Genomic DNA, 12005 nt, shown 5'->3' with positions numbered 1-12005 from the left:
GCAGCAGGTCACAGCCAGGCAGCAGCCCCCACTGCCAGCTTGCTGCAGTGGGTAGAGGGTGCAGGGAACTCTCAGGGCTGCGTCGGCAGTCCATCTGGTACAGCAGGTAGTGTCCCCAGGTACCAATTGGCTGGGCCCCAGAAGCTCCTGAGAGCTAGTAGCCCTGAGCTACTTGCCAGGGCAGCTTTTTATACTGCTGGAGCTAGGACAGGTGCTGGCCCTGGGCTCTAGCTCCCCCTGGCTGCGGATCTGGGAGAAGCCTGGCAGGGTTATTTTGCCCCAAGTGGCACAATTTGCTCCACACCAAAGTGCACGTCTGAGCATGTGCACTGAAGCAAAAAGCCCTGGCTCAAATTTGCACTGCTTCTATTTGAGTTGCTGCAAGCACACATGCTTGCATGTGCGGATTCACCCATAGATGCCTGCTCTCAAACTTTAGCCCATAACAAGAGTCATGCACCAGAAAACTTGTGCACATGATTTCGTTGGCATGCATGTACCATTTTCATGCAGTTTATACAGAAACAGCAGTTTGTATTCACAATGGGCAATTTGCACATGTGGGAAGATGTATTTTATGACCAATGAATTAAAGTGTTTACAAATCATTACATGCAAGGAGAACTGTCAGCATCTTTGCAGCTTCTGTGTGGTTCTTAAAATGTATCCAACACAAAAAAAAAGCTCAAAAAGGAGAAAACAGAGCTGCTTTTGGCAGTGTCATTCAGAATGAAGTCCTGAGAGCAGACAGTTGACAATAACACTTAGCTTTAACTGCAATCTGGTCCTAAAAGTAGTGCTCTTTGCCCAAACATTTTAATATTTTATTTGATTTTTTTAATACCATTTGAATTTAGTGATTATGAAAGGCACCAGTTTGTTAAACTTAGGGAATGAAGGTCCCGGTTTACCCAGATTCAGCAGAGGCAGCAGCATATGTGGTTTAATGACATCAAGGGACTTCCACCGTCATTCAGACTCCAGGGGCTATTAGAGCTGGATTTCTCTGCTCAGCATGGCTACAAAGTTGCTAATGAATTGTTTTTATTCATGTTTTGTCCAGAATGTGTTAAAGTATAGACTGGCAGGCATTCACATATGCCCATGCACATGCCTTCTGCAGCTCCCCTGCTTATCTCCCATCAGCTTCTAGAAACGGCCATTCATACCAATATCACTGCATTCATGGTGTGGAGACTGCAGAGTTCATGCTATGGAGATTGCAGATATACTGCTGCAGTATAGCTACAATAGCAACATTGCAGCTATAGAGCTACTCCTGTAGCAGTATAGCTAAGGAGACACACAGGGCATGTCTACACGTGCATTTACGTGGCTTAAATATACTGCACAGTAATTAGTTACTACCAAAGATAGTAACTTGTCATTTATTTTGCCAAAGACTTAAGTCAGGAGACACATTAATAGAAGGGCAGAAACACAAGTCCTACCTGGACTCAGAGAGGGTTCCCCCCCACAACGTCCCTTTCTTTTTTCCTCTGTCAACATTATTAAAGACAAACAATATTCTTATGATATAGTGGTGACATTGCTTTTCCTGAATAATAGATTGCCCAGGCAGCACCAGACAGTGGTGACACCTGTCATTGTAATCCCTATATTAAACCCACCCATTCAGATATTTGAGTAAAAAAATTAGCTCTTTTTAGCACCCTAGCATGGAGCTATTATGCCATGAACCGTGCACACCTATCCTAAGGAACCGTCCTTGCCTTAAAATGTTTACAGACTAACTCCACAAGACAATAACCAGTCTGGCAGCTGAGGAGGCATGAATTTCAAATCCCAGTTAAGGAGCACTACTGTAAATACGGTACATGAAAGGAGCAAAGAATCATGGTTCTTTTTGTACATAACTAAGGGTGTAGGTGCAGCATATATTTACCCCAGAGTATTCTCAATTTACTCCTTAGGAAAAATGTAGCAGACAAATATAACACAGCATTTACTCCAGAGGAACGACCTTAAAAAATCTCAAGGGGTTAAAATGTTCTGTAGAAAGAAGAGATTCCCTGCTACACTTCCCAGGTTGGAGGATGTTTGCAGGGGCTCAGTGTATCTATACAAACCCTATCTGCTCATTCTTATGAAACCCAGTTGGACTTTTCCAGACACAAGACCTTACTTTACACCACTTAAATCCATTGATTCTGGCTGAATTACTCCATGACTTTTCAAGGGCAACAATGGTCAGAATCCAACCCCATGTATTCATAGCTGTCGCCTGTGCTTAAATGCAGATACTTACCAAGGAATCTGTGGCAAATGCTGAAGAGGGATAAATGTATCTACTCTCTTTTTATACTTTTCACTGTAGAAAAAAAAGAGAGAGAAGCAGAAGAAGGAAGAGTCATAAAGCTGCTAAATCATTCTATAGAGACCTGTCAATATTTGGCTCCCTTTCAGTAAAATGTGTGTGTTAATATTCATTAAAAATACTGAATTCCAAGTGTACTCTATTATAGCATTTTATCAACCGCTTCAATTCACATGTTAATAATGAAATCCATATGTCTTTTCCAGATAGCATATCCCTCACTGTTATTGGTCTATTGGGGTGTGTTTTCCACTCTCTACAACAAGCAATTTTCACTCTGTATTTCATCTTGGATCTGGAGGTTCTCTCTTTCACCCAAAGCACATAAGCACCTGTGCACTTTTAAATACTCAGAGAGCACCACTGATTTCAATGGGATTTTTCAGTGTCTTAAAGTTATAATAGGTGCTTAAATCCCTTTTTGAATCAGGGCTGAAGTCTCCATTAAAGCCATCTAGCTTATTTTGTCCATAAACGTTGGACCTTGTTTCAAGCTTAGCATAGCACTGCAGACATGTGCCTTCAATCTGGAGAAAACAGTCCTTCCTCACCACTACCTATATAACCTGGCTCTTAATACCCTTTCATGACAGTCTTGTCCAATCCTTCTTTAACTCTGACATTTTTTGTGACCACATCTTTGGCTGTAATTAGGGTTGTGCGAAGCATCGGTTGCTGATTTGATTTGGCGGAGGCTAGGCCCAATTCAGTGACCAAATCTCCAAATCCAAATCGAATCAGAAGACCCTTTAATCTCTCCAAATTGAATTGGATCCCTCCGATTCCAGATCTGGCCTGTGGGCTATATGTTTGACACCACTGGTCCATTGCCTCCACTCCCTGAAAATGTTTCCGGGCTTTTTCTTTAATTATGTATCATCGCCATGTAGTATATGGTGGCCAGGGTTTTGAAATCAAATATTGTTCCATTTCAGGTTCCTGTATTCAGCAATAATATACTACCGATAACAATTTAATATATGATTATGTATTTAAAAATAAGAAATTGCATCCAGATTATGAACATACCATCCAAAATTCACCACTGGCCTCGTTGATCCGAATCTGTGAAAGTTCAAACTGTGTTCTGGACAGTTGTAGCAGTTGTCACAAGGGGTTGCCATGGGGATGCCATTTCTGCAGTCAATTTCTGACCGGGTTGTAACAAAAAAAGAAATTATTTCCTTAACACGCAAGTTATGCTGGATAAATTTGGGAACTAGACCAAAGCTGAGGAGAGTGAGGCTAGCAAAGCAAAACTGGAGCCCCAAGAGGGGCTGCATACAAGTCAGGGATGAGGTCCAGGAGCTGAGGTCTCAGACACTGGACCAGGGCTGAGAGCTTGGCCAAAGAAAAGAGGGGCAAGACCAGGATGCTTGTGCAGGGCAAGGCCAACAGATGCTTGGAAGCCCAAAGGGGGTGGTCCCTTAAAAGGGAAGCACCCCAAGGGAAGTGGAAACCCCCAGGTGTGAGAGAGACCTAGAAGCAAGGACAGAGCTGGCTGGCAAAGGAATCAGAGGAGCTGTCTTGGGGACCACCTCCTCAATAAACCAAACCATAGCATCCAAAGTATGGCAGCAAGAGACTGGAGGTGAGATGGGGCCAGACCCCGGAGGGGTGACACACCCATGAGACCTGTTACAATAACATAAGGACAGGATTTCTTTCACAAGAAAGATTCTGGGTTGAAACCCTGAGAGAGGGACAGTGACAGCACAAGCTTTGTCATTGTATCGCCATCTTGGGTATAATGTAGAGAGCGAGCCACCTGTGAGAGGTATTTCATGTCCATGCTATTCTATTTTCTAAAGGTCCAATAATCTTAGATAAGAGACAGGTGCTGCATGTTTTAGGCAACAAGCATGGAAGTGTTACAACCTTGGTTATGCTGCTTGTACAGACATTTCACTGGCTTTTTTCACATCTTCCCTTTGTCATTATAGTTGATGTTGTCTTCATATAAGTAATACCCCACCATATTTTTATGCAGGAAGGCAGAGCCTGCAGTAGCTCGAACAGTAGATTTGTGATTCTGTACCATAGTGGTCTGACTCACCATTACATCTGTACAGCGTGATGCCGGTGTGATGCCATTGACTTCAATAGGACCTTTTGATGGAGTTAGACCAGCATACAATGGCTTAGCGCAGTTGATCCTGTTCCAAGCTGTGCCCCTGACTTGATAATGTTGAGACCTAGTGAGCCAGTTCTTCAGCTGGGATAAGTTGGCATAACTGATGAAAGGAGTTCTAGTGCTTTTCCTTAGCTGAAGATCCGGCTCAAAAGATCTCTGCCTCAGTTGGCAGTCCTTTAAGGCTTGCCAAGACTGCAGGCACCCAGGTACACTTCAATAGCTATAATATTCTGTCTGGTTCCTGGATGCATGGTGTTATACATGCACAAAGCATTACTATGGTTATGGAAAGTTCCTCAGGGTTGTGGATGGAAAGCACATCCTTGTTGTAGCAGTCAAAAAAAGACAGAGGCTTCTGACAGCTTTGATTCTCCCTGGTTTTGAGGACCAACCTTGGTGTCCACAGTCAGACAAAACTGTCATGGACTTGCATAAGAGAGGCTTGACTTACATAAAAAATAAGTTAGGAGCTCAGGATTTTAGTTCCTCAGGAACTTCTGAGTTTATAAAAAAATGGCTATTTATATGGCTACAAAATATATTTTCTGGGAAAGCCATAAACTCTGCATTATCTGTTAGGCAGATAGGCCAAACCCTTGAGGCACTCTTTAGCCAGCCCAGCTCTTGATATATCAATTAACCATTACTTCTGAGCATCCTGGTTCTAATTCATGTGTGCCTTAAAACAGTTAATTGGAAATGCTTGAACTAAATTAAAGATAAACTGCCAATTGCATTTCTGTTATGTTACATTATTGCACTCGCTGAATCTAGATTCCACAACGGCGAGTCGTCTATAGTGTTAATTACCCTATTGCTCAAAAATATATGCCTAATTATCTGTGTCAAATGACATCGTCACATTTAATTATGCAAACTATAAAGCATCACTAATTCATGATTTAAAGCATTTACTTCTCTTGGATCTAAGACACTATATCTGGACTGATAACAACAACAAACACATTAGCTACAGTGTCTTTCTGTGTTGCATAAGATTGCCTCTCAGTGAAGAGCAATGAGCTCCCCAGCCATTTGATAGGTTACTCCATCTCTTGCTACTATTGACTTGAACAAAATAGACAGTGTAAAAATGTATTTATGCTGTACAAACTGGTTTACAAAGCTTAGAGGGGCTTTTAGTGCTCCAAGAGCATGTTCACACCTTTATCCTGGAGTGAGTTGGAGGCTTGTTCTCACTTCCCCTGACCCTTGTGACCTCCTCTCCACTACTCTGCTTCAGCAGCGGGAAGGAAATGCAGAAGCAGAAACAAGTAGTGGGCTGCCTGCTTTCTAGAACAGGAATCTCAAAATAATCCCTTCTAGCAATCACACTTACTACTTGTCTGCCCACAAATACTTGGCTCCAATTATGGGCAATGGATAAAGTGGGATGTAGAAGAGCTGGAGATAGATTTCCTGTGATTACACCCTCATACTCGCAGGTGGGCTGTGAACACATTGCAAGGGGGAATCAACCCTAGGCCCTGATATTCAGCTTTGAGGCTTGGACTGCACTGCTGATGAGTTAAGAGACTGTTAAAAGAAATGGCTCGTGGGTTTGGGCCTATGTCACAATATGCAAAGATGCCAAAATAACTGCAAAGATGCCAATCCAAATAATTGATCCAGATAATGGATTGGACGTACAATATGATTGTGTTACGAGACAGCGTTTTCCTTAAAGAATCAGAAAGTGAACAGGAGGAAGGGGAAGGCACATGTTACGATTACCCTGTGCAAGATATGGACCAAGATGTTAAACCATAATTTGTTCTTTAAATGGAGGATGTCCAATTCTGAGACACCGTAAAGAGTGTTGATTCCCCCCCACACACACCCACACACCCCGACAATGCTACACAGCTGCCTTTTGCAGATCTAACATTTCCAGCAGTCAAAAAATAATTTTTTGCTTTTGAAAATCTTAGTCTGGACACCTTAGTTTCGGTGCCTACACCGCATTTAGAAAACTATCCTGGCAAAGGCAAAGAGTGCACACAACTCCTGGATGCTTAGCTGCTCTACAACTCAAGCTACTTATTTAAATGCCTAAATATGGATTTAGGAGCTATTTTAGCCATCCAGGTTTTAAAACATCAGTCTATATACACATTGTATTGCATGTCCTAGTGAAATGAGTACTGATGAATCTGTTTTAAATCTGCAGTTTGATCCAGATGGTAACCAGAACAAACCATTAATTTTTACCATCATTTTAATCCCAGCAGTAATACTGATCTATACCCCAGGAATAATATATATGAACTTAGACCCTTCCCTTTACCACACTTACACAAACCTTTACCACGTTTGCACAAGACACAATAAACGTGTGACTTTTTTCTCAATCAATAAGTTCAATATATGAAGGCTGCCAAAGACTTTTACTTAGAAAAGTCTTAGCAAACGTTCTAGAATTTACCGTGTTTTTTTCTCCCCAAACACATTTCCAAGGTCCTTTCTGATGCAGAGGTTTTGTTTCGGAGGAAAGTGCTATTAAAGATGCATCGTTTCCCAATATGATATGTATGAAGACCAAACCGTGGATAAAAAGTCCATTCTAAAGCCAGTTTTGTCTTGTTTTCTGAAACAAAAGTCAAACACATAAGGAGTGGTGATGAATAAAGCATCTTCTACTGGCCATTGTCTAATCAAAGATACTTGATTAGACAGACCTCTGAATTGACCTTATATAGCAATTACTATGATTCTATGCAAAAAATGCATAGCTCAAGACAGTGGACAGATCTGGGTACTGGAATATAGATAAATGTAAAATGGTTGTATATTTTGGCCTCCTAAGCTGTATAACAATGAACCAAATGTGAAACAGTATTAGCTCTCATTCCCACCTGAATTGCAGTTCTGCCACTGTTTAAATTAGCATAGCAGACAATCTCATAATATCATGCTGCTTCCTCCATTTACCATCCCTACTTTCTGAGAGGTGTCCCTGATCTCCCTCAAACCTTTCTTCAATGCTCCCTTATTTCTGCTAAGTTTCAGCCACTTATAATCACTTAGTGCTGTAGTCTCCCTGGCTTTGCATCTGGTTATACCAATGCCAAACAGAAAAGTCTGTCCCCCAGTCTCAAGAAAAAAAATCAGAGCCCAGACAGACACTGTCTTGAAAACATAATGGACCAGCTATCCTCCCTGCCAGGATGTTGCATCTCTTCATCTTTTTTTCACCGTTGGTTCCTTCCTGTCTCTCCTTGTCATCTGCTAGATGCCTTCTTTAGGCATCAAGAGTTTGGCACAAAACCTTGAGGATACCGGGGCATGGAAGATGAAGAGGTCTGTATTTATTCTGTTCAAACTGGTAAAGTCATTGTTAGATTGCTAGGAGCTTCCTTTTATTTTTTTACTTGGCTAAGTGTTTTAAACTTAAAACACTTGTCTTGAGCCAAGGTTTGTTCGACATTGCAAGTAAAGTATTTTGTCTTGGCGCTGTTTACAATTTACTCACGTGTGGGAGATTCCAGCAAAGTGATCTTCTCAGGAGACCTACTACACTGCAGAGCAGTTGCTGCTGATTTAGTGTTGAGGAGCGGAGCGTCTGAAGAGCCAGGAGTGGATAATGGGGGAGGCCTGGACTTCAACTCCAGGTCAAGCTCAAGGCCATGGCTAATATAAAAAATAAAATGAGAGCAGGTCAGCTATTTCCTGGTAATCCCTGAAAGGGAGCAGTAATGATGGAACAACTGTTAGTTTTGCACATACTTAGAACAACAGTCTTCAGAGTGGATGCCAGGTCTGTCGAGATTGTCTTGACTTGCAATATGGTGAGATGCATGCTGGTGGCCATGAAGTCTGTGGTATCTCATTGTTTGGCTGCTGAGTTCAGGATGCTGGAGAGATTTGATGCCTTGAGGTCCTGTAATAGAGACACCTGATTGCTCATAACTCCTTTTTTTGAGAGGATGCAACATTTCTAAAAAAATCACCTCCTGCTCAGCAGTAAGGTTGAGGCTCCCTGCTCTGATATTCTTCCAAATGGAAATACTTCTGTAGAAGAGGAGAGGTTTTATTATTGTCTAAAGTGCAGTGTAGATCCACTGTTGTCAATGGAGATACGCCAGCTTACCTGGATCTAGCACCCAGCAACTAAAATCCAAAAAAGATTTTCCCCCCTTCAGTCAGCATGGGGAAATACAATGTAGGTCTACTGACTTTAGTAGCATTATGTTGACTTGTACTAAATGATGTTAAGGCCCTACAAATATATACGCTTAATTCCTTTTATCCAGATTCTAGGTACTCAGGCGGTCATCAGCACGACACCTGCATCAGCACGATACCTGAGGACATATAGGCAGGTGTTGTTTCAACTACACCTATGCATCTGTGAGTACCCATGAAGTCTCCTACTGCTTCTGCTAAAGAAACATCCGATTTGCGGTGCTAAGAGGGCTGACCCTTTCTGTAGACCAGTTACTGAAATGGGGAGGGACTGAGATGAACGCAAGATTTGTGTAACTTAAATATCTTATTCTTTATCCCACTTCTCATCTACAAATCTCGTAGGGCTTTACATTATCATTACCCACATCTAACAGATGGGATAGGTGAGGATCAGAGAGGGGAAGGGGCACACAGTGGATCAACTGTGCCCCACGGTTGTTACATGGCTGGATCTCTGGGCTCAGTCTATTCATTGCTCTGCCACTGGCCTTTTGAGTGACCTTGGGCAAATCACTTTGTCTATCTGTGCCTCAGTTACCCATCTCTCTTGTAAAGAACTAACATCCTCACAATAAAAAGGCACTGTGCAGGAGTTAGATATTTTAGTATAAACGCTCTTTTCAATAAATTCCCCGCTGTGTTATCTAGTTACAATGTCAAACCTCAGATCCTGTGCTCTGCCTAGACCTGAATTTAGAGACTTAAAACAAATCCCCTTATCTTTTGATTGAGCAGTGAACCATTTTTTGTAAACATTTAATTTGGGATCTATGTAAATGTTCCGGTTTGACGTTTTGCAACGTATAGTTATGCCATTCATTTCATGGGAAACTGCCAAATGAGATGCTTCGTTCTAAGGCAAAACGATGATACGTGTCAGCATCGCAGCATTTCCAGCAAAACTGAAGTTCCAGGTCTTGCGCGGTTCTGATGGTGGTGCAAGCCTTCCGAATCGTCTCCTTCATTTCAGACAGTCTGAAGCGGGGCATCAGGGCTTGTTATTATACTCACTGATATAACTAAAATAATAGAAACTAAAATATATAAACTAAAATAATAATAATGTTAGTTTATTGTGATTATAGTTTGTAGCAAGCCATGGAATAAAGCAAGAGTCAGGCACAAATAGTTTTTAAATGAAAACCCCAGCTTTTCCATTCTGAAGCTGGTGATAACAGGTATCTTAAGCTGTTTTGTTCTGATATTCTCTTAATGAGCTTTTGTCAACATGGATGTCCCCATGGAAAGTTTTGATCTTAATGAAACAGCATTTCCTGATGAAGACGTGAGCTGTCATCGTGAGAATTCAGACCTGAGTTTTTGCAGTGCCTCCAAAGTAATCCATTGATTTACCTACCCCTACACTATTTCTAATGTAGCAAGCAGGTGTCTGGGGTAACTGAATATCTCCAATGCTGGATATTTTACATTCTCCTCCCCTTGACACTGTGTTCTGCCTCTTTACCCTTATTTTATGTAATTAATATGACGAGGTAGTGTCAACATGCATCACTCTGATCAGCACCTTCCCTCTCCCCCGCTATTATAACAGGCTCCATAAAGATATGGAGCAAAAGGGACCCAATGTTCCCCTGCCTTTGTCAATGAGAATACATCGCACTAAAGATCAGGCAAATGCATAGCAAATCAAAATAAGAGTCTGCATTTTTCCCAATATTTACAATGTTGACATTGGAAGCTTTTGCCCATCACGCACCAAAGTGCCTATTGCCTCCAAAACGTTTCTGCAGCCTCGAGTATTTGTTTTCAACAGTATCAACAGACTTTCGCCCTCTGACATCCAGTTTAACTAGATGTGTAACTGTAACTAGAATCACATCCCTTAATTGTTGTCTTAAACCAGGCCTGATTGCTAAAGGTTTATCCCGGGCACTTTCCAAATGCAGACAGCCCCTCAATTCCGCTGAAGCAGAGGAGCAAAATCCCGTTTCTGACATTGCAACCTCCTCTTGCCAGGCTAGTGAGGAAGTGAGAGAATGCCACCCTGTGGAGATAGGACATCATGGCACCATGATCATATTTGTGTCCTGTGAGACGTAACAGCAAATTATACCGGTCCGATAAAGAGGAGATCTGAGGTCCAGATCCCTCTCCTTCAAATCAATTAAAAGCTGTTTCCATCAGGGAGTCAGGTCTTCCCACCTACGCTGTATGGTGTCTGGTACACCAAGATCCCAACCCGGGGGGAATCTTTAGAAACTACCACCATTCAAAATTACTCACAGGGCACATCGACACATTCATTAACGTACTTTAAATACTGCACATTTAGTTGAGCACTTTCTTAATAAAGCACTAACTGAATGCACAGGACCTAAAGTTACTGAGCAGTAGAGCTGGCACACGGTTATTTAGTGACACTTACTGTGCATTAGCCTACTAACACTGCGCAGTAGGCTATTAGCATGTTTTTTGCCATGACATGCTACCGCACAGTGTTATTAGGCCAGTGCACAGTAATTGTCTCATGTAGACGTGCCCACAGAATAACACTGCTGGGACTACAATGGTGTAGTGATGTTCGTTATGGCCCACAGAGGAAAGAAAAAGCCCCCCTCTGTTGTACCCATCTCTGAACCTTACCATCCTCACCGTCTTCTTGTGACGTGCTGCCTGCAGATTGCACCATGTTACCTCCCTTGCCAGCATTTGGAAACCTAGCTCCGTTCCCAGTTACCACCATGCCTCTGCTACACCCGTGTCCCTGTGCAGTCTCGGGAGCTACTGACACTGATGTGCAAGAGGAGCTGGGATGGGAGTGGGGGTTCAGTGCTAACTTCCAGCTGGAACAGCTTATTGTGTTGTCTCTTGGGTGTCAAGGAAACGGGAGATACCAACCTCCCCCAAATAATGGGGTGATCCCAAGAATCTGCTTCCTCCCCGAGTTTATTATGGCATCTCCCACGAGTGGTGAAATTGCAGGCTCAGAGGTTTGGGCCTCTTTTGCCAATAATGTTCTTCACTCGTGTCCTTATAAACTTGCTGAATGCATCACAAACAACAGGACATACAAAAAACTAGAACTCCTGGTTCCAAAATGATACCTTTTATTAGACCAACTGGGAAGTTGCAAGAAAACTGTCGTTTTCTGCAAGCTTTCGGGATCAAAGTCCCTTCATTAGGCTCTGGGAAAAGTATAGCTGGTACAAGATGGCAAAAAGTCCCCATAGGTAGGAAATAAACTTCATTTTTGCACAGAGGGAGCTGAAGATGGAAGGCTGTCCCTCTGGGTCCATGAGTGTGTCTTTGTGAGCTGTGCTGAGTAGCTCACAAACAACAGGGAACACATGATGCACATCCCAAACTAGGAAAGGCAAGACAATG

The 12005-nt window shown here is 42.3% G+C and overlaps 1 protein-coding gene across 1 annotated transcript in view; it reads right to left on the bottom strand.

Moving 5' to 3' along the window:
• The window catches only part of SPATS1 (spermatogenesis associated serine rich 1), a 14119-nt gene extending 2755 nt beyond the window's left edge, over positions 1-11364 (bottom strand). The window contains exons 1-6 of the mRNA XM_025208588.1: positions 11265-11364; positions 8199-8352; positions 7945-8102; positions 6898-7059; positions 3368-3488; positions 2270-2332 (exon numbers count right to left, since the gene is read on the bottom strand). Coding sequence (XP_025064373.1) covers positions 2270-2332; positions 3368-3488; positions 6898-7059; positions 7945-8102; positions 8199-8352; positions 11265-11364 — 758 coding nt within the window. The remainder of the gene's footprint in view (positions 1-2269; positions 2333-3367; positions 3489-6897; positions 7060-7944; positions 8103-8198; positions 8353-11264) is intronic.
• Between the last annotated feature and the right edge of the window lie 641 nt (positions 11365-12005).

This window comes from Alligator sinensis, unplaced genomic scaffold, assembly GCF_000455745.1.
Source record: "Alligator sinensis unplaced genomic scaffold, ASM45574v1 scaffold300_1, whole genome shotgun sequence".
Taxonomy (NCBI): Eukaryota; Metazoa; Chordata; order Crocodylia; family Alligatoridae; genus Alligator; species Alligator sinensis.
The sequence above is the reverse complement of the archived record's forward strand: the minus strand, read 5'-3'. Positions and strand labels throughout refer to the sequence as shown.